The sequence below is a fragment of the Bubalus kerabau genome, chromosome 12 (assembly GCF_029407905.1).
Source record: "Bubalus kerabau isolate K-KA32 ecotype Philippines breed swamp buffalo chromosome 12, PCC_UOA_SB_1v2, whole genome shotgun sequence".
Classification (NCBI taxonomy): domain Eukaryota; kingdom Metazoa; phylum Chordata; class Mammalia; order Artiodactyla; family Bovidae; genus Bubalus; species Bubalus kerabau.
Window position 1 is genome coordinate 32,455,678 of NC_073635.1, and position 23,261 is coordinate 32,478,938.

The 23,261-nt window shown below is 36.2% G+C and overlaps 1 protein-coding gene across 10 annotated transcripts in view; it reads right to left on the reverse strand.

Moving 5' to 3' along the window:
• The window catches only part of PAN3 (poly(A) specific ribonuclease subunit PAN3), a 122,878-nt gene that overhangs the window by 83,044 nt on the left and 16,573 nt on the right, over positions 1-23,261 (reverse strand). For 9 of the 10 annotated variants that reach the window (XR_008700978.1, XR_008700977.1, XM_055542470.1 and 6 more), the window contains exons 2-4: positions 22,517-22,638; positions 21,720-21,786; positions 19,802-19,872 (exon numbers count right to left, since the gene is read on the reverse strand). Coding sequence is in view for 8 of the 10 variants with exons in the window: in XM_055542470.1 (XP_055398445.1) it covers positions 19,802-19,872; positions 21,720-21,786; positions 22,517-22,638 (260 nt within the window). In the remaining 2 variants the exon portion in view is untranslated. The remainder of the gene's footprint in view (positions 1-19,801; positions 19,873-21,719; positions 21,787-22,516; positions 22,639-23,261) is intronic. The other variant, XM_055542476.1, reaches the window with a different exon arrangement.

The following is a 23,261-nucleotide window of genomic DNA, read 5'->3' on the forward strand; positions in this document are numbered from 1 at the left end:
AGAATGTTTCAAGAAGAAAAAGTTGGAAACTAGCACTCCTCAATTGTCATGAACACACAGAACGTTCTGAAAGTGAAAGTCGTTCAGTCATGTCCTACTTTTTGTGATCCCTTGGACTATACGTTTCATGGAATTCTCCAGGCCAGAATGGACTGGGTAGCCATTCCTTTCTCCAGGGGATCTTCCCAACCCAGGGGTGGAACCCAGGACTCCTGCATTGCAGGTGGATTCTTTACCAGCTGAGCCACCAGGGAAGGAATATTCTGGGGATCTTGTTAGAATGAAGACTCTAACCCAGAAGGCCTGGAGTGAAGCATGAGACTCTGCATTTCTAAAAAGCTCCTGGGACTCCTAGTGCTGCTACTAATGTGATGACCACCCTTCCAATAATAAAGTTCTGGAGAATGTCAGGGAAAGATTTGGATAAGTAACAGCTCATAGTAAAAAAGAAATCCGGGTCCCACCCCCCAAAAAAACGATAGTAGTTCAAGTAGTTAATTAACATCCCAACTCCTACCTTGCCCTAAATACTCAGAGCCTTCAAGGCCATTACTGATAACCCACAAAGCCCTGGCCCTTCAAAACTTCTGGTCCTGGTCCAGTGATTTAGGACTAAGGGAAGTCCACTCTCATTCTTAATAAAAAAGTCTCCAGACTACATCAAAAGAAACAACAATAAAAGCTAATTTTTAGAACTGTTTTATTTCAAAAACTTAAATGCACACGCACCTTTTTTTAATTCATTCACTTAACATTGCAGCATAAATATTTTTGCCCTCCCTAGAAACACAATGATAAGATCTATTCTCCCCCCTAAAAATTTTACAGTCTAGCAAAAGAAAAATCTATAAATACCACTGCTTGTATAGAAAATGTGTTTACAGACCAATTTTCAGAGCACAATTCTTTAGGTAAAACTGCAAAACAGCATCATCTCTATGACACTTTACAGGTCTTGTTATTATATATCATAATCTATATTATATATCACCATCTAATTGCTAGAGAAACAAATTAAATAATAATAAACAAGAGAAATCAATGCTATCCTAGGACAAAGTTTCCAACACCCTGAATTTTAAGAATCCCAAAAACAGAATAACTGTGCTTTCACTATTTATACTCGGAAACAATGAAGGATGATTTACCTAAAGTTATGATGAATGACAATTTACATTTTATTACTCAGAACATGTTTACATACTTGGAAAACAGTAGTACACATGTATGAAATATTATCTCTCTTCAGACAATATTTAATGAACTATTAGCTCATTGACTTTTGCATGCAGTAACAACTCAGCAACCTATCTCGTGCCACTCCTAAGAGTCTGAGGTCCACTAACAAAAACCTCTGGTCTAGAATTTACTGTGCCTTTACTTGAAAATCAACTTTTATTTCTCTTTTAAAACCTCTTCTCTATTCCCTGAGATCCAACCAGGCAGGATGGCTAAGGAAGGAGCCGTAGCTGTCTGCATACAGGTTCGACTGCTCAATAGCAGAGAAGAAGCGCTTGGAAAAGATACTCAAGTTTACTGGAAAACTGACAATAATACAATGTATCAAGTTGATGGGAGTAAATCCTTTAATTTTGATTGTGTCTTTCATAGTAATGAAACTACTAAAAATGTGTATGAAGAAAATTGTGCTGTTAATCATAGATTCTGCCATCCAAGGCTAAAATGGTACTATATTTGCCTATGGGCAGACTGTTGCAGGAAAAACATATACTACGATGGGTTCACAAGAGTATTTGGGAGTAAGACTCAGGGCAACTCATGACACTTTCCAGAAAATTAAGAAGTTTCCTGTAGGGAATTTCTCTTACGTGTGTCTCACATGGAGATATACAATGAAATCATTACAGACTTACGTTGTGATACTCAAAAAATGAAGCCTTTAATAATTCGGGAAGACTTCAACAGGAATGTGTATGTGGCTGACCTCAGAGAAGTTGTTTATACATTAGAAATGGCTTTGAAGTGGATCACAAAAGGAGAAAAGAACAGGCATTATGCAATTACAAAACTGAATCAAAGAAATGGTCTGTTCTCATACCATTTTTAGGATGATTTTGGAAAGCAGAGAGAAAGGTGAACCTTTTAATTTTGAAGGATCTGTCAAAGTGTCCCATTTGAATTTGATTGATCTTGCAGGCAGTGAAAGGGCTGCTCAAACAGTGCTGAAGGTCTGCAACTCAAGGAAGGCTATAATATAAATCAAAGCTTATTTATTTGGGACAAGTGATCAAGAAACTTAGCAATGGACAAGTTGATGGTTTCATAAATTATCGAGATAGCAAAAATTAACACAAATTCTCCAGAATTCCTTGGGAGGAAATGCAAAAACACATATTATCTGCATGATTACTCTTGTGTCTTTTGATGAAACCCTTATTACTCTCCAGTTTGCCAGCACTGCCAAATATATAAAGAATACTCCTTATGTTAACAAGGTATCAAGTGATGAAGCTCTCTTGAAAAGATATAGAAAAGAAATAATGTATCTTAAAAAGCAAATAAGAGGAAGTTTCTTTAGAGACTTGAGCCCAGCCAAAGGAAAAAGACCAACTGGCCCAACTCCTGGAAGAAGACGACCTACTTCAAAAAGTCCAGATTGAGAAAATTCAAAACCTAACACGGATGCTGGTGACCTCTTCTTCCCTAGTATCACAAGAATTAAAGGCTAAAAAAACCCAAAGAGTCCCCTGGTGCGTTGGGAAAGTTAACAAAATGAAGGACTCAAACTACATAAATAAATTTAATATGCCAATGAACATAACAACAAAAACACAAAAGCCTGCTGTAAGTTTAGAAGAAACTAATGAATCTCTCTGTTCAGTCTGATACTTTCAGTAACACTCTTGATACATTAACTGAGATAGAATGGAATCCAGCAACAAAGCTACTAAGTCAAGAAAACTTGGAAGTAAATTCACTTTGTGCTAACTATGATGACCTGGTATTAGACTATGAACAATTAAGAAGAGAAAATGAAGAAATGGAATTGAAATTAAGAGAAAAGAATGATTTGGATGAATTTGAAGCTCTAGAAAGAAAAGCAGAGAAAGATCAAGAGAACGAACTAAGTTCAAAAGTAGAGCTGCTTAGAAAGGAAGACCAGATTAAGATGCTACAGGAATATACAGACTCTCAGAAGTCAGAACGTATGAAAATGGACTTGTCATACTCATTGGAAAACACTGAAGATCTAAAACAAATCAAACAAATGAAACACACTCTGCTTGATGTCAAAACTCTTGATGCCAAGACAATCAGCATTCCTTAGAAGTGAAAATCTAAAGCTGAAAGAGAAAATACAAGAATTTGCAAGTACATGCAAGCAGATGGAAAATCATATGCAGTTATATCAAAGTCAGCTGGAGGTGAAAAAGAAAATGCAAGTTGATTTGGAGAAAGAATTACAATCTTCTCTTAGTGAAATAATAAAACTCACCTCCCTTATAGATAGTTTCAGTGAAATAACAAAACTCACCTCCCTTATAGATGGCAAAGTTCAAAAGATTTGCTTTCTAATATGGAATTGGAAAGAAAAATAACCTATCTGCAGAAAGAACTGAATAAAGCAGTCGAAGAAAATGGAGCTTTGCATAATGAAGTTAATTTGCTGTCAGAACTGAAATCCTGACCTTCAGAAATAGAAATGCTAAGGAAAAAGATACATGATAAATCTGAAGAGCTCTATACAGTAACATTAGAAAAAGACAAATTGTCTTCTGAAGTAGTTGATAAGGAAAGTAGAATTCAAGGTTTACTTGAAGAAATTGGGAACACTAAAAATGAAACTGATTCTAAGCAGCTCTACTAACTTCCCAGTTGAGTTGCTAAAGCACTGTTCAGGAATTTCAAGATGTTAAAAATCATCATATTGAATCTGAGCAAAAGTTTAATAAGAAGGTCCTTGAAGAGAATACAAAACTGAATCAAGAAATAGGAAATCTCTCTAAAGAAGCTCAAGAACTTGGTTTAGATTTGGAGGCTTTGAAGACAGAGCTCTCTCACAAAACCCAAGAACTTCAGCAAAAAACAACTGAGAATCAAGAAAGATAAAGGAAGTGGAAGAGCTGAAGGAACAATTAGAAAGTAGAGATTCTAGGCTGCACACTGTAGAAAAGGAAAAAACACTGATTACTGAGAAACTTCAACAAACCTTAGAAGTAAAAACCTTAACCCACGAAAAAGATGATCGAAAATAACTCCAAGAGAGCCTACAAATTGAGAGGGACCAACTCAAAAATGACATTCAGGATACTATAAACATGAATACAGACACCCAGGAACAACTACGAAATGCTCCTGAGTCTTAGAAACAACACCAAGAAACAATTAACATGCTAAAAATGAAAATTTCTGAGGAAACTTGCAAGAATTTGCATATAGAGGAAAACTTAGGAGAAACTAGGAATGAATTTCAGGAAAAGATGGTTGGCATAGATAAAGCCAAAATTTGGGGGAAAAAAAAACCCAAGCTCTGATTGTAGATGCTGAGGATAATGAGCTAACTGAGCAACAGAGAAAGATGAACTGCAACAAATGTTAGAGTATTACAGCAGAAAAGGAAAAACTGAAGACTTGACCTAAGAGAAAATGTTGAAATGACCATTGAAAACAAGGAAGAATTAAGAATTCTTGGAAACGAACTTAAAAAACAACAGGATATTGTTGCACAAGAAAAGAACCATACCATTAAGAAAGAAGAGCTTTCTAGGACCTGTGAAAAACTAGCAGAAGTTCAAGAAAAGCTAAAGGAAAAGATCCAAGCATCTCAAGACAAACAAGAACAGTCCTTCAATATGAAAGAAAAAGACAGTGAGACTAAGAAAATAATGAATGAGATGGAGCAACTGAAGGAATAATTCAAAGTCAAAGACTCAACACTACTAAAGCTAGAAATGGAAAAGCTCAAACTGTCTGAAAGACTTCAAGAAAGTCATGATCAAGTGAAAACTGTGGCTAAGGAGAGAGCTGACCTGCAGAGGCTACAAGAGTTTCTTCAATCTGAAAAGAACCAACTCCAAGAGAAATTGCAGCTAATAATTAGAAACTGAAGAGAAACTCAGAGTTGCTCACTGTCACCTGAAAGAACAAGAGGAAATTATTGGTAAACTCAGAGTGGATCTATCAGAAAGAGAAACTAAAATATCACGCATTCAACAGCAATTAGAAACAGCAAATGATGAATTACAGAAAAAGATGCAAGAGCTTTATGAGAAACAGTTTATTACCATCAAAGCAATCAGTGAGATTCTGGAAAAAAGGAGTGAACTGGAACAGTTAAAGGAACAGCTCAAAGCCAAAGATTCATCACTACAAAGAACAGAAAGTGAGAGGCTCAAGTTGACTGAAAAACTTCAGGCAAGTCAAGAAGAATTAAAAACCATAATTAAGAAAGAGATGGACAGGAAAGGGTACAGGAGGCCCTTCAAAAGTAAAGACACCAACTCAAAGAAAACACTAAAGAAATTGTAGCCGAAGAACTGAAAATCAAAGCAGAAAGCTACTTACATGCTTCTGAAGGAGTACCAAGAAACCATTAATGCAAGGAATAGTTCAGAGAAGACAGATCAAGGAACAAATATCCAGAGAGTCTTAGGGAATTCAGATGCTGACTTACAGGCCAAGATTCAAGAATTTCAGGAAGAAGAACATCAATGTCTTGAGATGAAAGATGTCAGTGAGATTTGAGGGAAAATATGTGAAATGGAAAACCTGAAGCAACTTGAGGCCCAAAAGTCAACTCTAGAAAATACAGAATGGGAAAAGATAAAGTTAACTCAGAGACTCCATGAAAATCTTACAGAAATAAGATCTGTTACAAAAGAAAGAGATGACCTTAGGAATACGGAGGAGACTCTCAAAGTAGAGATAGACCAGCTCAAGGAAAACCTAAGAGAAACAAGTAGAGACCTGGAAGGATGAGAGGAGCTAAGAATTGCCCAAATGAATATGAACGAGCACCAAGAAACTATAGATAAACTCAGAGGAATTGTTTCAGAGAAGACAGATGATATATCAAATATCCAAATGAATTTAGAAAACACAAATACTACCTTAAAAGCACAGATCCAAGAACTTCAGGAGAAAGAACATCAACTTCTTAAGGTAAAAAATGATCTCAGGGAAAATATGTATCAAACAGAGCAACTGAAGAAGCAATTAGAGACCCAGAATTCAGTCCTGGAAAGCACAGAAATAGAGAACTTAAGGTTGACTCGGAAACTTCATGAAAATGTTGGAGAAATAAAATCTGTTACTAAGGAAAGAGATGACCTAAAAATGGAGGGAACCCTCAAAATGGAGTGAGATCAACCCAGGGAAAGCCTCAGAGAAACAAAAGCTAAAGACCCAGAAAAACAAGAGAAACTAAGAATAGCTCAGGTGCATCTGAAGGAGCACCAGGAAATTATTGATAAACTCAGAGGGATAGTCTCTGAGAAGACGAAGAAATATCAAATATACAAGTGGATTTAGAAAACTCAAATGCTAAATTACAAGAAAAGGTCCAAGAACTGAAAGCAAATGAACAGCGACTTTTTAAGTTAAAAGAAGAAATTAGTGAAACAGAAAAAAATGTGTGACACTGAGCAACTGAAGAAATAATTTAAGGTCCAGAGCTTAACCATGAATAAAACAGAAATGGAGAACTTAAATTTGGCTCAGAAGCTTCATGAAAACCTTGAAGAAATGAAATCTGTAATGAAAGAAAGAGATAACCTCTATATGCAGGTCAGGAAGCAACAGTTAGAACTGGACATGGAACAACAGACTGGTTCCAAATAGGAAAAGGAGTTTCTCAAGGCTGTATACGGTCACCCTGCTTATTTAACTTCTATGCAGAGTACATCATGAGAAACGCTGGGCTGGAAGAAGCACAAGCTGGAATCAAGATTGCCGAAAGAAATATCAGTAACCTCAGATATGCAGATGACACCACCCTTATGGCAGAAAGTGAAGAGGAACTCAAAAGCCTCTTGATGAAAGTGAAAGAGGAGAGTGAAAAAGTTGGCTTAAAGCTCAACATTTAGAAGACGAAGATCATGGCATCTGGTACCATCACTTCATGGGAAATAGATGGGGAAACAGTGGAAACAGTGGCTGACTTTATTTTGGGGGGGCTCCAAAATCACTGCAGATGGTGATGCAGCCATGAAATTAAAAGACACTTACTCCTTGGAAGGAAAGTTATGACCAACCTAGACAGCATATTAAAAAGCAGAGATTATTACTTTGCCAAAAAAGGTCCGTCTAGTCCAGGTTATGGTTTTTCCAGTGGTCATGTATGGATGTGAGAGTTGGACTGTGAAGAAAGCTGAGCACCAAAGAATTGATGCTTTTGAACTGTGGTGTTGGAGAAGACTCTTTAGAGTCTCTTGGACTGCAAGGAGATCCAACCAGTCCATTCTAAAGGAGATCAGTCCTGGGTGTTCTTTGGAAGGAATGATGCTAAAGCTGAAACTCCAGTACTTTGGCCACCTCATGCGAAGAGTTGACTCATTGGAAAAGACCCTGATGCTGGGACGGATTCAGGGCAGGAGGAGAAGGGGACGACAGAGGATGAGATGGCTGGATGGCATCACGAACTCGATGGACGTGAGTTTGAGTGAACTCCGGGAGTTGGTGATGGACAGGGAGGCCTGGTATGCTGCGATTCATGGGGTTGCAAAGACTGAGCGACTGAACTGAACTGAAGGAGAGTGGAAGAGACTCTCAAACTGGAGAGACCTACTCAAGGCAGACTTGCAAGGAACCATAGTTAGAGAATTGGAAACATGAACAACTGAAAATTGTTCATATGCATTTGAAAGAACACCAAGAAATTATTGATAAATTCAGAGAGAGTTTCAGAAAAATATCTCAGATTTCAAATATTCAAAAGGATTTAAATAAACCAATAGATGAATTACAGAAAAAGGATCAACAGAACCACGAAGAGGTATTACAGATGAATTACAGAAAAAGGATCAACAGAACCACAAAGAGGTAAAATATGAAAAAAATATGTGATGGAAACCAACACCTTACAGGAAACCTGAGAGAAAAGTGCTTTAGGATAAAAGAGCTTCTGAAGAGATACTCAGAGATGGATAATCACTATGAATGTTTAAATAGATTGTCTCTTGACTTAAAAGAATGAAATTGAAACCCAAAAAGAGCTTTCAATTAGAGTAAAAGCAAACTTCTCACTTCCATATCCACAAACCCAACAAATCCAGAAACTTCTTACTGCAAACCAGAGGTGTTCCATGGAATTTCATACAGTCGTGATGAAGCTTCAGTATGTGCTAAGCTATGTTGCAAGGACAAAGGAAGAAAAACATGAATCCATCAATAAATTTGAAATGGCTTTTACGGATGAAGTGGAAAAGTAAAATGAACTGCTAATGGAAATATAGCACCTTCAACAAGATTATGGCATTATCACCCAGAGAATCAAGGGACCTCAAATTGAGCCAGAGCATGGATCTACATATCGAAGAAATTCTCAAGGATTTCTCAGAAAGTGATTTCCATAGCATAAAGACTGAATTTCAGCAAGTACTAAGTAACAGAAAAGAAATGACTCAGTTTTTGGAAGAGTCATTGAAATGCTCATTTTGATCTCAGATCAGATCAGTCGTTCAGTCGTGTCCGACTCTTTGCGACCCCATGAATCGCAGCATGCCAGGCCTCCCTGTCCATCACCAACTCCCGGAGTTCACTGAGACTCACGTCCATCGAGTTTAAAAATGTCATCCAGAAAGAAAATTATAGTATTTGCCAAAGAATAACGTCTATCATAACAAAATAATTGCTATAATGAATGAATTAACAAAGTCTCAAGAAAGAAATGCTACCATAGCCAAGAATGGGAGCATGATCTGAAATCAATGAAAGAGAACAATGAAAAACTATTTAAAAGCTACCAAACTTTGAAGCTCTCCCTGACCTCTGGTGCCCTTGTTAATCCTACTACACAAGACAGGCAACCTCAAGTCACATCAAGAGCTACACAGCAAGCCACAAGGAAGATTCAAGAGCTGGAAACATCACTCCAGGAAGCTAAAGAAAGTACTCTGCATACGGAGGGCAAGATTACGATGATGCAGAAAGAACTTGAGATGACTGATGACATAATAGCAAAACTTCAACAGCAAGTTAATGAATCAAATGAATGCCTTGGAAAAAACAAAAGATCCAAGTACTTCAGGACAAAGCTGCTTTAAGAGCTAAGCCTTATAAAGAAGAAACTGAAGATCTCAAAATGAAGCTGGTGAAAACAGACCTGGAGAAGATGAAAAATGTCAAGGAGTTTGAAAAGGAAATTGCTTCAACAAAAGCCACTGTAATATATCAAAGAGAACTTAAAAGGCTATGGAGAGAAAATCTTAGAAGACATCAACAGGCCCAAGATACCTCAATGGTATCAGAACATATTGATACTCAGCCTTCAAATAAACCCTTAACCTGTGGAGGTGGCAGTGGCATTGTACAAAGCACTAAAGCTCTTATTCTGAAAAGTGAATACATACAGCTAGAAAAGGAAATTTCTAAGTTAAAGCAGCAAAATGAACAGCTAGTAAAGCAAAAGAATGAACTGTTAAGTGAGGTTAAGACATGGAAGGAGAGCAGTTAAGAGAGAGGTTCACAAAGAAGTTACTTGATCCAAAGTCTCCTAAAGTGACTGGGACACTCTCTAAAAAGAGACACTGTATATTTCTCAATGCAAGGAACCGAATGTCCAAGATCCTGTACCAAAGGAGTCACCGAAATCTTGGTTTTTTGATTACCGATCAAAGTCTTTGCCTGGAGAAGGAAATGGCAACACACTCCAGTATTCTTGCCTGGAGAATCCCATGGACAAAGGAGCCTGGTGGGCTACAGTCCTTGGGGTCACAAAGAGTCGGACGTGACTAAGCAACATGGCAAAGTCTTTGCCAGTACCTCCTCCAGTTCGCTATTTTGATAACTCAGGTTTAGGCCTTTGTACAGAAGAACAAATTTCTGAAGCGGAGACCATGGATACCCAGCCAGGTCCTTGGCACATGTCGTCAGGAAAAGATGTGCCTGAGTGCAGGACTCAGTAGACTCTGCCACTTTTCTGGTGGCCCAGCATTCCATGTTTGGAAGTGTCTGTGTTTATATCTTTATGTGTCTATCCCTTGCAGTCATGTCACAAACCAACTTAATTTCAGTTCAGTTTCCACTCTGCCACTACAACTGGAAGATGAAGGAATGGAACGAATTCCCATAATCTAGAATGGTGATAGCAATAGACCTTCTTCTTAAATGTGGTAATTCTTTAGAAGTTGAACAGTTTTATTTATTTACATGCTTTATAAAGAATAAAGTTACTGAAGGGAAAAAAAAAACCTCTCTGACTCACAAAGGTCTTCCCTCAATTAATTAAATATCCTGGTGGCTTAGCATATTTGTTATTATGAGAACTAAATATATGATTACATTTACATTAACCATCAGTAGTTAATCTAAACCCACTGGGAAAAAATAGACTAACTGATTAAAACCATTTGAATATTTAAAATCAAATATTTAAAATTAGCTAATTTCTGTATAGACAAAGGGAACTACTTCTACTTAACTTATTAATCAGGTGTGTTAACACACCTGGACTTCAAAGGCTTCTACACCTAATTAATTTAGAACAGTATATCTAAAACTACAAATGATTATAAATTGGACTCCAATCAATTTTCTCCATGAGTAAAAGATTTAAAAAGCAAAAGCAAAACCAAGTCAACCTCAAAGATTATGTTGCATTTTATCCTGCCATTCATTATCAGTAACTGTAGGCTTTTCACAGTAATATATTAGGTCCCTTCCATTTTCATTGTTAATAATGCCAGTTATATACAGGATGGGATGGTGACTAGGTCTATAGAAAGTGGGTCTATGGAAAAACAGTCAGTCATTATTAAAGACTCATGGGCAGGTAAACATCTGTAAATGAAAAAGACCTTTTAACTTGTGCAGTCAATACAGAAATCATACACAGGTTGAGAAGATGAAAACAGAGGACACTGCTGGGTAAAAAGTAATCCAAATCATAACAAATGTAGCACAGCAGGAGTTACACAGACACACGGAAACATATTTTTAAGCTCTACTGAGTAAGATCTTAGGAGTAGTCTGAAATATTATTTACCTAAATTTAAGAAAGCCTAATGGAGAAGGCAATGGCACCCCACTCCAGTACTCTTGCCTGGAAAATCCCATGGACAGAGGAGCCTGGTAGGCTGCAGTCCATGGGGTCACTAGGAATCAGACACGGCTGAGAGACTTCACTTTCACTTTTCACTTTCATGCACTGGAGAAGGAAATGGCAACCCACTCCAGTGTTCTTGCCTAGAGAATCCCAGGGACCAGGGAGCCTGACGGGCTGCCGTCTCTAGAGTTGCACAGAGTCAGACACGACTGAAGCGACTTAGCAGCAGCAGCAGCAAGAAAGCTTAAAAGCAGTCATTACTTTTGTTTTTAAAATTCAATGTTAAAATGCAGTTTTATGCCACCAAAAATGAGATCAGTTGTTAAGACCACATTCAATTTCTAAAGATCTGGAACACCAAACTACAACTTCTTTTATTCTTTTGCTTTAGAATAGAGCCAGAAAACAAGATGTAGAGAAATAAAATACCATGCCAATGTTGTTAAAATGTTTAAGTGTGAGTAATGTTGTTTTAAAGTTATTTCTACAATAAACTATCACCTGTAATGACCGTAAAAATTTTTATAACAACTTTAGTCTCTTATCAAAAGCAATCATCATCCTAAAATGCCTATTTGCTTATGAGCAAAAGGTTTCCTTTTGATTTATGTGTCCCCTTACTTATATTCAATCTTGAAATGAAGCAGAACATCTTTAGCAAGGCCCTTTACCATGACTGAACTTTAAGTAGTGGTTAATCAAAAGTAATCTAACAGTGAGAAACAGATAAACAGATGTTTCTAAACTGCAAGACTATAAGCAGCATAAGACTAAAACAACTACCATCTGACAAGCACAATGCACTGTGGTAAGCACTTCACAGCATTAATATTATGTAATATTCAAAATTCTGTGAGATAGGCACTATTGTAATACCAACTTTAGAGATGAGAAGGAGGGCTTAGAAGAGGCTAAAATAATTTGCCTATAATCTCAAAACTAACATAAGGTCCTAAGGTCAAGCTGCAGAGCTTGTACAACTATGGTATTCTGCCTCAATCCAAAAAAACTTACTCTACATTCTATAATATTCCTTAACATTATAACATAATGTAAACATTACAATATTAACATTATTCTAGCTACTCCTAAAATGACCAAATTCCTAAATTAATCTTTCTTTGAATCTAATTGGCATGGATGGGATCAATGAGAAACAATAGCTGCAGAGACTTTATTAAGCCACTCTAACCTCCCCACTTTCAAAACGCAAGGAAAACAAATCTTGAGAATTAAGTAGAGTTGGGAAAACTTACATAGTTTTGGTTAAATTCAGCTTTAAAATTAGGCTAGCATGTTTGTGCATGAGAATTCTAAACTGATCTTTACTCATTTATTCCTGACCCCTACTTCCTAAGAAAACAGGGATGAACCGTAAGTAGTGCCAAGCTCTTAGCATCAGCTACAATGCTTCGTAAATACAATGCCCAGAGTAGACTGTCAAGAAGCCAACTAGAATATCTCAGAATGATCCACTAGTTTCCAAATGCAGCATGGTTTTACTAAACTGTCACTATTAGGTAAGAATCAACTCAAAATCCCAAAAGCTAAAGCTAAATAATGATTATCATCAAACGCATTGGACATGAGTTTGAGCAAACTCCAGGAGATGGTGAAGGACAGGGAAGCCTGCAATCCATGGGGTCGCAAAGAGTTGGACACAACTTAGAACCTGAGCAGCAGCAACAACAGCATTAAATACTGCATACAAAAGCCATGCTGCTTCAGTGTTTAAATACAGTAGTGAGATAAACACCAACCAAACAGACACATCTTTAAAAAAAAAAGCCTCCAAAACAAAAACTCATATAAGATTTTTTTTTAATCAATAGAAAATTCCCTTGAAATCATCAATTTTGAAAACTCTTAACAAAAGCAAGCTGTCACTGTACAGAAGCATTAATTAAAATAAAGTTCAGAAAATATGTGGCTGAACTCCTAGCTTGCTACAACCAATTTATTCTGCTCTATCCAAGGCACACCTCTATCTAAACACAATTCTAGAAGTTTATCCTGGATGACTCTTGATTTATGAGGGAAAGAAAGTTAACTCAAAGTTGAGTCATTTTTGACAGGAACTATCATTTTTATAAACAAGTTTCTAATCCAATCCATCATTTTAAGAAAGAATTTGACTGGGGTTAAACAATAGGATGAATGGCACATATAAGTCTGAGGATTCACATGCAGATAAGAGAGAAAACGTAACTGTTTGCTAAGGGAAGCTGAATACTATAGGTCTTTAGCAATAAAAATGTTAGTGGATTCACATTCCATAAAAACAATGACAATCCTTTCAATATTCATCAGGCAGGGAATTACCATGTTATTTTAACAAAAATGAGCTTAATGTTTCATTCTTTTTTAATGTACTTAATAACATTAAGTATGACATTTCAGAACTAAGAGCATAAATGCTTAAGGATCTAATAAACAAAGAGTTTACAACAAATTTAAGGACAGCCCAACAGAAAAGCAAGTTGAAAATGAAAAGTGAAAGTGAAGTCGCTCAGTCCTGTCCAACTCTTTGCAACCCCATGGACTGTAGCCTACCAGGCTCTTCCATCAATGGGATTTTCCATGTGAGAATACTGGAGTCAGTTGCCATTTCCTTCTCCAGGAGATCTTCCCGACCCAGGGACTGAACCCAGATCTACCACATTGTAGGCAGACACTTTACCGTCTGAGCCACCAGGGGAGTCCAAAATAAGCAAAGGACACACACAAAAAAATCCAAGGTCAAAAAGCATAAAGGAGAAGCTCAACAGGACCAGTAATCAAATGTTAACAGTGAGGGGCTTTTGACTATAAAATGACAATGAAAGATTTCTTATCTGTTTTCAAGGCTACTGAAAAATCAGCACCCATGAGCAGAAACACAAATTTGTGCAGCATTTCTGAAAAGTTATCTATCAATTATTAAAAGCTTGATTTTGTATTATTCCCTAGAAATACAAAAAACTGTAAAAAACTGACACTGAGATAATCACATAAATCAAAAAACAGACAGGCATAGGTCAATCAATGTTATAATCTCCTCCTCTGCATGTTACCAGTGGTCTCTCTCTCCACTACTTCATTTTTCACCTTATAGACGACTCAGTGCTTATTCTGCCCTAAAGAGATTTTTGTTTTTCTCTGAATGTAACTAAATATTATCTATAGTAGTCCAAGTAAATTACTTGATTTCTCTAAATCTCCCATTTTCCAATCTGTGAAATGGAAAAAACAATGTCTCTCAAAGAACTGCTGGGGTGACTAAATGAGATAATGAAATTATAAAACATTTAATTTTATAAAAGAATTACCATATTACCTGAAACAGATATAGAAAACCACTGTCAACATAAATAAAATCAAGTTTCTGTCTGCCAAGGCATCACTGAGAAAATCCCAGATGTACTTTCACCAAATTTGACAGATAAGTTTGAGAAGCTAACAGTTATGTGAGGAGGAGTCAAAAATTCAAATGTTGGAGGAGGAGGGATCTGAATATTTTAAAGAAAAGATGAACGTTCTCAGAGCAACTATTAGAGAAGGCCTTTCCAAAGGGTAACTAACACAGTCTGATCTAGCATGAGCAGCGACTCATTTAATAACAGTAAACAATTCCCAAACAAGACTAGAAAGGTTTGGCTAACATCATGTTTTACCAATAATAGCTACCGTTTATGGGGCATTTCTCATTTAGTCCCCATAACAACTCAACAAACCAGGTATTAAGTATAATATTTTTCTCATTTTGCAAATGAAGACACAAAAAGGTTTAAGTAAGCTTAAAGACCCAATCAGGGTCTTTAGATCAGGGGATTCAATTCAAACTGCCTGGCATACAACTTCCATTAAGCCTTGACCACTGTTCAACGCTACTGAATTATTACTATTTCTAACAGTTTGCTCTTAGAGAGAAATAAAAACTCACCATGAGCTCTGAGCAAGCTACAAACAGGAACCAGGATGCTCCTCTGAACTCCAACAAGTATACCATACATATCTCTAAGTGTAAAACTTGAGCACATTTCCACAGGATAGCAAGAGGAGGTGAACAGATTTTCAGTTGACTACATAACAGAATAGCTCAGAGAGTGTTAATTTGGAATTCTGAACACAATTTTCCGTAGGAACATTCCTGTACAATACTCATGGGGAAAAGATCCCGATATGGCTCACCTGGAAATCTAAATACTAAGTAAAACAACATCTGAGAATATATTAAATGTTTAAAAATGGTTTCACAGGTGATGCTTTGTATTGTGATACCCATTAAGATTTATTTTTTGATGTCTTCTCCATTTTCTCCTCATCTTCCCCACTACCCCGCCCCGCCCAAAATCAATACTTGGTTTTGTGTTCAATGAGTCTAACCATCTGAAGGATTAAGGAAGGATTTACATCCCAGATTGTCTGTGCCACAATCCTATAGATTTCTCCAAATTCATTTTAGCTCTTGCCGGTTAGTCAGTCCTGTTCGGTTCCCTATGTAAAAGTATGCAACATAAAAGTCACCTTTTGAAGAACATTAGAACAGAAATGTACACAAAAACTTTTAAACATCAAAGTAATGAGAAATCATAAAATATACATCTCAGAAAACTTTGTAACAGAGACGATGAACAGAGGGAAAGATGCTCTTGAAATTGAGAACGGTGGGGAGGAGGCTCCACACTGAGATCGGGGGAATCACCCGGAGCTAGGCCAACCCCAGCCTAGGCCCAACCCAGCCTCGTCTCCTCACAAATAAGCCAGGAGCAGATACCCAGGCCTCCTCCGATCCTGCCTCCCTCATCCTAACAAAGAGCTTTACAATCAGGAACAGAAGAAATAAACATGATATTCACAAGTCTCTGTCCTCTAATCCCACAGAATTTAACTTGGTGTTAAAACCTAAAAAACTTACAAAAGTGAAACTGTTATCCCACTACTAGAAACGTCAATAAAATACAAATGCCCAGGTAAAAGCCGCACATTGACTGAAATGTCGTACTAAAGTACAATTAAAACAAAAGAAATGTAAATGACAAGCACCAAAGCCTTTTTGCTTTAATTTGGGAAGGGAAGAAAGCTAAATACAAAAATGACTAGATGACTAAAAAAGAGGGCAAAGTACCATGAGTGTTATACAGCGGGAAGCCAAAATCGCCAGACACAAATTCTGCGGGAACTTTTATGCCCATCATCGGTGGTCACACGGCTTAGCAATAGTTAGCAGATGTCATCATGTCATTTACAAATATCTGTATTCTTCACATCAAACTTTATTTTAAAAAGACTGTCCCTGAGGATTTCTGACAGAAAATTTTACTGCTGTCCAGATCACATTTGTGATTCACAGTGGCTCTCAGGTCCTTTTCTATCATACCAATTCTCAGCTTGATCCATCTACCTTGTTGTTACAGTTTCCTCATGCACTGATGTCTAATATATTACCTCCCATTTTCAACAAAATTCCAGCTCCAGTGTTTTGGGGGGCTTATCTCTCCCACTGAGCATACACCCATAATTCAATTTCTTCTGCCATCACTCCTGGCCAATAATAACTGTATACATTTTCAAGTAATGGTACTTTTCCTATTTATATGTTCATAATGTAGAAAATTAAAAAAAAAAAAATCAGTGCTTCTCAAATATCAGTTGTGAAGGATCATGTTTTTAAAATTTCCTATGCATTATGGTCCTATACATTATTCATAAAATACAAGTGAACTACTAGAAAATGATGACATATTTGGATGTTGTGGTATTATCAAACTGTTACAGAAGTTTCTAAACATTTACTTTCAATGTTTTAACTTATCTTCCTAGCTGCGGTCACTTGACACACCATGAGCAGCAGTGCCCTAAGGCATATATTCTTAGCATACAGCTCTTCTTCATGTATCTAACAACAATAAACCACCCAAACAAAGGTTCACCCAGCTATCAATCTCTGTACTGTTTTTTCACAGCACACATTTTACTTCAACAAGTCCTTACAGATACAAGGCCCTCAGCCATAGTCTCTTAGTTCACCTGTGACAGAAGAGAAATTTTTAAACTTCCTGAAGATACCAACTCTCTACTTGCAATCAAACGATACCTTCTGCTTAGCATCTTTGCTTCTCCATATTCCTCATCTTCAAAAACCACAACTCAAACATCTTTTCTCCACAAACTCTTCTGGATCTAGAGAAATCTCTGCTATGTAGCAATCACCACACATTTAAATTTGCAATGATTAATACATTGCTTTGTAAATTTTTTCTAGTAGATTCATGCACTGCCTCTTGAATTAGATTTGAGGAAAGCAGAAAAAAACATCAGTTGATTCTTCTTCTATGTTCCACATAGCCCACAGTAAGACTGCTCACAATAAAAATATCTGACTGACCTGATCCAAAGAATTCACATATTCCAGAGGCGCAAAAAGCAGCATTTGCAGCCCAGGGATTGGCCCAACTGAGATTTTCAGAAAAGTATTTATATAACTATGAAATAGTAGTAAGTATGGCCCAAACATCTGTTTTCCAATCTCATTATGAAATAAAATGTTACTGAGTAATCATGATAGCCTGTTTAGATCACCTGAATTATGGTTAAATATTTACATAAATGTGAGTTACTTCCCCTAAACTACGTCATTAAACAGACATTATAAATTACTACAACAAAAGAACAGTCAGTCTCCATGTGTTTACTTCACAGCACGCAATAGTCTCATACCAATAGTTTTTCTAATACAAAGGAATTTTAAGCCTTCTCAACTATTAACGATTTAAAAACATATGCAACCTGTACCCACAGACTGCTAAGTATATAGTCCACTACTGGGGAAAAAAAATAAACAAACCTCTATGTCTCTACATATTATTTCAAATATAAATGACAAGAAAATATGGTCCTTCAAAGGTATAACATATGAATACTGAGTTTCTAAGTAGATGTTGACACGTAGGTCCTTTCAGTTCACCCAGTCACTGAACTTTAGACATGGAAGACACCACAGCAATTATTCAGGCCATGCTCATCATTTCACAGATGTGAATATTACAGCCTAGGAAGCTGGCCCAAGGTCACAAAGCTAGAGATTCAGGATCTCAAAAATTACAACCAACACTCCCTTCACTAGACTAATCTGCTTCCATCTGGATACATTTTAACATCTCTCCACATACAGAGTTCACCTCTCTAGTAACATTTCCTTCCATTATTTCCCTTTACTAAAATAAATTTTAGAAGAATGGGTATTATAACCTCCTTTTTTTCAATCTCCAGGGATTTTTACTGCTTTTCTCACAAATTAATGTCAGCAGCTCTAAATCACATATTTTAACTTTAAGATGCAGTCCACCAAACCCTCATATTAGGAACACTTAAGGATTTATTTGCCATTCTACTTTTACTTTTTACTCATTCATCGGAAATGCTACTCACCACAGTTAACTGATTATTATTTTTAAAAACGTAAAAAGGCCACTGGGGGGACCCTTAAAACTACTTAGGGGCTTTTTAATTTTCCCAACACTAAGAAGCTCCAGGTAACTTGACGTCGAGGTTGTACCTGCTACCTAGCCCGTTCCTATCTCCTGCTACAGTGACAGGCTTTATCTACTGTCACTTCTCACCATCACCAATGAGTCTGCTTGTGTTCAATGTTTCTTAAAAGCATGTTGTAATTACATACTTATTCTCATCTGTTTCAAAATGGAGATAATAATAGGTACATGAGGATACTGATGTAATTTATACCTGACCCCATATTTTTTTGGTCTAGAGAACATTTTCTTGAAATTTATTGAATTTATCTAGTCTTCTTGAAATTCATTTAATTCTACCTTCTGAACAGATACTTCCTAAAAAGCACCTTAAGCTTATACCAGTTTTCTAAAATTAACATTCTTTTCTTTTTAATCTTTCTCCCATTACTTAGGAAACTGAATTAGTTGTAATTTCATAGTAATTTCCACCAAAATTTACAATCTCCTGAATATTTAGCTGCTATTCCTAACCAAAAGTACCACCTCCTCTAGATTATATTACTGTTAACATAATGATTGTCATTAAGACTCAAAGGCATCAAACTATAATAAACTAATAGAGGTACTTCAAAATCTATTCAACCTCAATTTCAAATAAAATTAAATTTATAATATGAAGAGATTTTCAACTGTTTTTAAACAGTTGGGCCAATTATGAAAAGCTAAAGATTAAGTGTGCCTTTTAATGAGAAATTTAGATTAGGGGAGAAATCTTTGAAATTTAGACAAAGCAGTCAGAAAATAAAATAAAAAGATGACTAACATGTCTACAATGGGTCACAGAACAGCAACTACAACATTAAATGTTTATCTTACAAAGAGAATGCATTAAGATTTTTTTTAAATGAGCAAAAATAAGTAGAAGAATTTCATTCCTTCACATAGAAAGTCTCTGTATCATACACAGAGAGCAAACAAAATTCTACTTTAAGAGATATACAACAAGGGAAAAGGTTAACAGGAGGCAAGAAGAACATTCCAGTCCTCCCCCACTTATGTCGGCAACACCCCAGTGTCACCCCTATGTTCCATTTAGTTTCATGTAAGTGTCCATTGCACCTACCTTTCTTCTCTGAGAGATGTTGAGGGCACCAAAGTCATTAAACAAGGATGAAGCAGGTGAAGTTAGAGGATCTGGAAGGTAAGTTACATAAGTTTCCACACAGGCAACTCAGGACACCTACAAATCTAATAGACATTTAACCCAAATGCTTATAAATAATAATAAAAATCATATTCCACAATATCAAACTCAATGCTCAGACACAGAGGATGTTCAAATATTTTCTGAGGGAAGGAAACACAAACTGGAGGATACTTCATTCAGCCAATATTCAGTGCACATTTTATTCAGCAACTATACAGATAAGGATGTATCTATTTGCTCAGAACCAAAAGAAAAATAAAATAGAAAAAAAAAAAGTAATCTTAACCATGTTATTAGAAATGTGTTTATTAAGGCAGTCTACCTGTAGTCTGTGTTCCTGAGACCAAGTCATAAGAAATATAAAAGGGGGAGGAGGGAGGGGAAGGTAGTCAAACAGTCAAACATAACAGAGATAGGGCTTGGACTTTAACAATCAAGGCCTTAAAAACCATCTACCCTGCAGAGTATTCCATACAGTTAAGTATATCACCACATTTTTGACAGTCATACTAAAAGGATAAGGCAAATTAAGTTTTTAAAGATGGGGCTATTAAATGTTTCAAAATACTAACACGAAATTCAAAGACTTTAAAGGTTCAAAGTTCCATTACTCTGTAGCCAGAAGTTATAAACAAAAGTGTATCTCTAAATTGTTTCTCACTTAACAAATCAAAATGAGTTTCTGAAAAGGAATTTATGATATGCACCCAAACATTTTTATCTTCATTTCTGAGCTTTCGTTATTCTTTCTGTTTCTCATTAAACTATCTGTGAAATCCTTACAAGTACAGTAAATTTTCTCATTTAAAGGAGACTTAAATCTCTTTATAACGCAATACATAAAACTGCTGCTATATTTCTCCAGCTTCTTGTGTCTGGATTTTCATGGTTTAGTCCTTCATTAGAATTAACACTAATTTAATATAATTAATAATGCAAAGAGAAAGAAGTTAATAAAATACTAAGATACTAGATTTTTATGTAATTATACATTTAAACTCTTAAAAAATAGGTATTATTTGTCTTTTATGCTACCTTTGATAGTATAAAGGACCAAGTCAGCATATAAACTCTATGGGAACACCAAAAATACTACAATGCTACACATCTGTTTCTAATAATTCAATATTAAAATGTTGCTACTTTTTCCTACAGTGAAATAAAGTTGAAATTTCCAAGTAGTGAGAGGCTTGATACACATACATAAAATATCTATCTCAAGAAACAATCAACATGCAAATTCTTCTTCTCATTATTATAAGTAACTGCTTGCACCAATACTCAATTGTAACATACTTTTTAAAAAAACATTCCTGAATTTATTTTTAAAATAGGATACAGAAAGATAAAGAAGAAACATTTATTTTTGAATTAGGATACAAAAAGGAAATTTCGTATCAAAAGTCTTAAAAATGTCCATAACCTTAAAACAGTAATTTCATGTATAACAATGTTTCCAAAAGAAATAACTCAAAATATGAACACAGATTCATACACATAGTCCAATATTGGAGTGTAATCTTTAAAAAAACAGAAGCAAAGTAAATTATGAGAATAAACAATAGGATTCAATTTACAATGATCGAGAAACATTCACGCTATAATTTAAAAGTATATTTAATGTGATCTTAAGTATTATTATGTATATACTTGAGTCTATTTTATGTGTGTTTATATATATATCTCCAAATTTTGTTACCTCTGAGTGTGAAGATAATAGATCATTTCTATTTTCTTCCTTATATCTATAATTTTCAAAATCTCTACTGTGGACATATTGTTTTTAGAGTCAGAAATACACATACCTATGAGAGAAAAAGGGATGGAGTCTTACCGTGGCCTGCGTATGGCTTGGCACTGTCATTTAGAAGGCTTGGGGAGCTGCTACTATTGGTCATTCTCTGAAAATTAAAATATATATACATAATATCACTGAAGAATGCAGAATTAAGAATAGTCAACCGATTAGGTTTAGACTGACCCTCTTTGCGTCTACCCCTCCAACCCACTGTTCACGTCAGTGACACTCTCACCTTCCTATAATGCTGCTGCATGGATTACAATCACCTAGGCAGAAACTTATTTTACTCATTAGCCAGGTATTTAAAACTAACGTCACAGAACCATTTTGAACTGCACTTCCATAACTTACTAGCCTGAGCAAGACACATAACTACTCAGTTCCCTTCTTCGTAAGTATCCATCTGGGGGATGTGAATGACAGAGTCGTTAACTACTATCTCTCAATACGTATTATCCTTCATACACCTGATAGATGCTATGAAATTAGGCTTGTCTCTGTTCTCTGACCATGTCCCACCCTTCCTTAACACACTCCACAGCCTCTATGGTCTCACAATCCTGAAAGGACTTCATCCCATAATCACAACACACACAGGAGGGAAACTAGCCTGTTTCTAACCATCCTCTACACACTTCAACTCCACCCTTGAAAGCTCACCTGACTTCCAACTTACAGGAGGTGGCTTATCTGTATCCTCTCTGACCTCATCACCTCCTAAAAGTCCGCCTCCCACTCACCAAACGTGAGGACAAAGGAAGACTCTAGAGGTCTCCATCCCCAAAACACACCTCAGTGTCCAGGGCCATGAGAATTCACACCAACAATACCTGCATCACAGGATACTTCGTCTCCACAGGGCTTCCAAATCCATTGACTCCAATAAAGCTGGTGCTGAAATAGGAATCTGTGAGACTCGTATCAGTTAAAGCACCTCCATCCATTCCAGGAACTGAAAGAGAAGGAAAATTCAAGTATTTAAATTATTTAAAAGCATAAAAGGTTGATGTAGTTTCTCTGTTCACAAATAAGTTTTGGGAACTTACAATAAAGTCTCAAATCTCTGTCACACTTGTTTTTATTTACTTGTTCATAACTTGAATCAAACAAAACTGGCTCAACTCTAAAAACTTGTTAAACAATGCTCAAGTTGAATAACTTTTTCCACAGAGATAGTTATTTTTATATTGCTACCTGACAGCCACTAAGCACAACATGAAGAAAACAAACCACACTTGCATTTATTCCTACTTTTCTCATCAAGTTTTCTTTCTTTAACTTGCAAGAACAGGAGAATGGAAACTACTGCAATTTCTTCTGTGAATCTTCATATACTCAACAGGACAAGTTTCCCAGGACTGTTTCTCATAACACATCTTATGAAACAGACCAGCAGTTTCACATTAACTTATTCAGGAAACCAACTCAACAGTGGTTGCAATGGGACAGAGCTGAAGACAACAGACAAGCTGCCTGTCAATTCTAAGGTGGAATAATATGGAATCACTGTAACTACTAAAATAATCCATCACATATCAACAAAGTGATGAACAATACATTTTAGATCCTATTTCT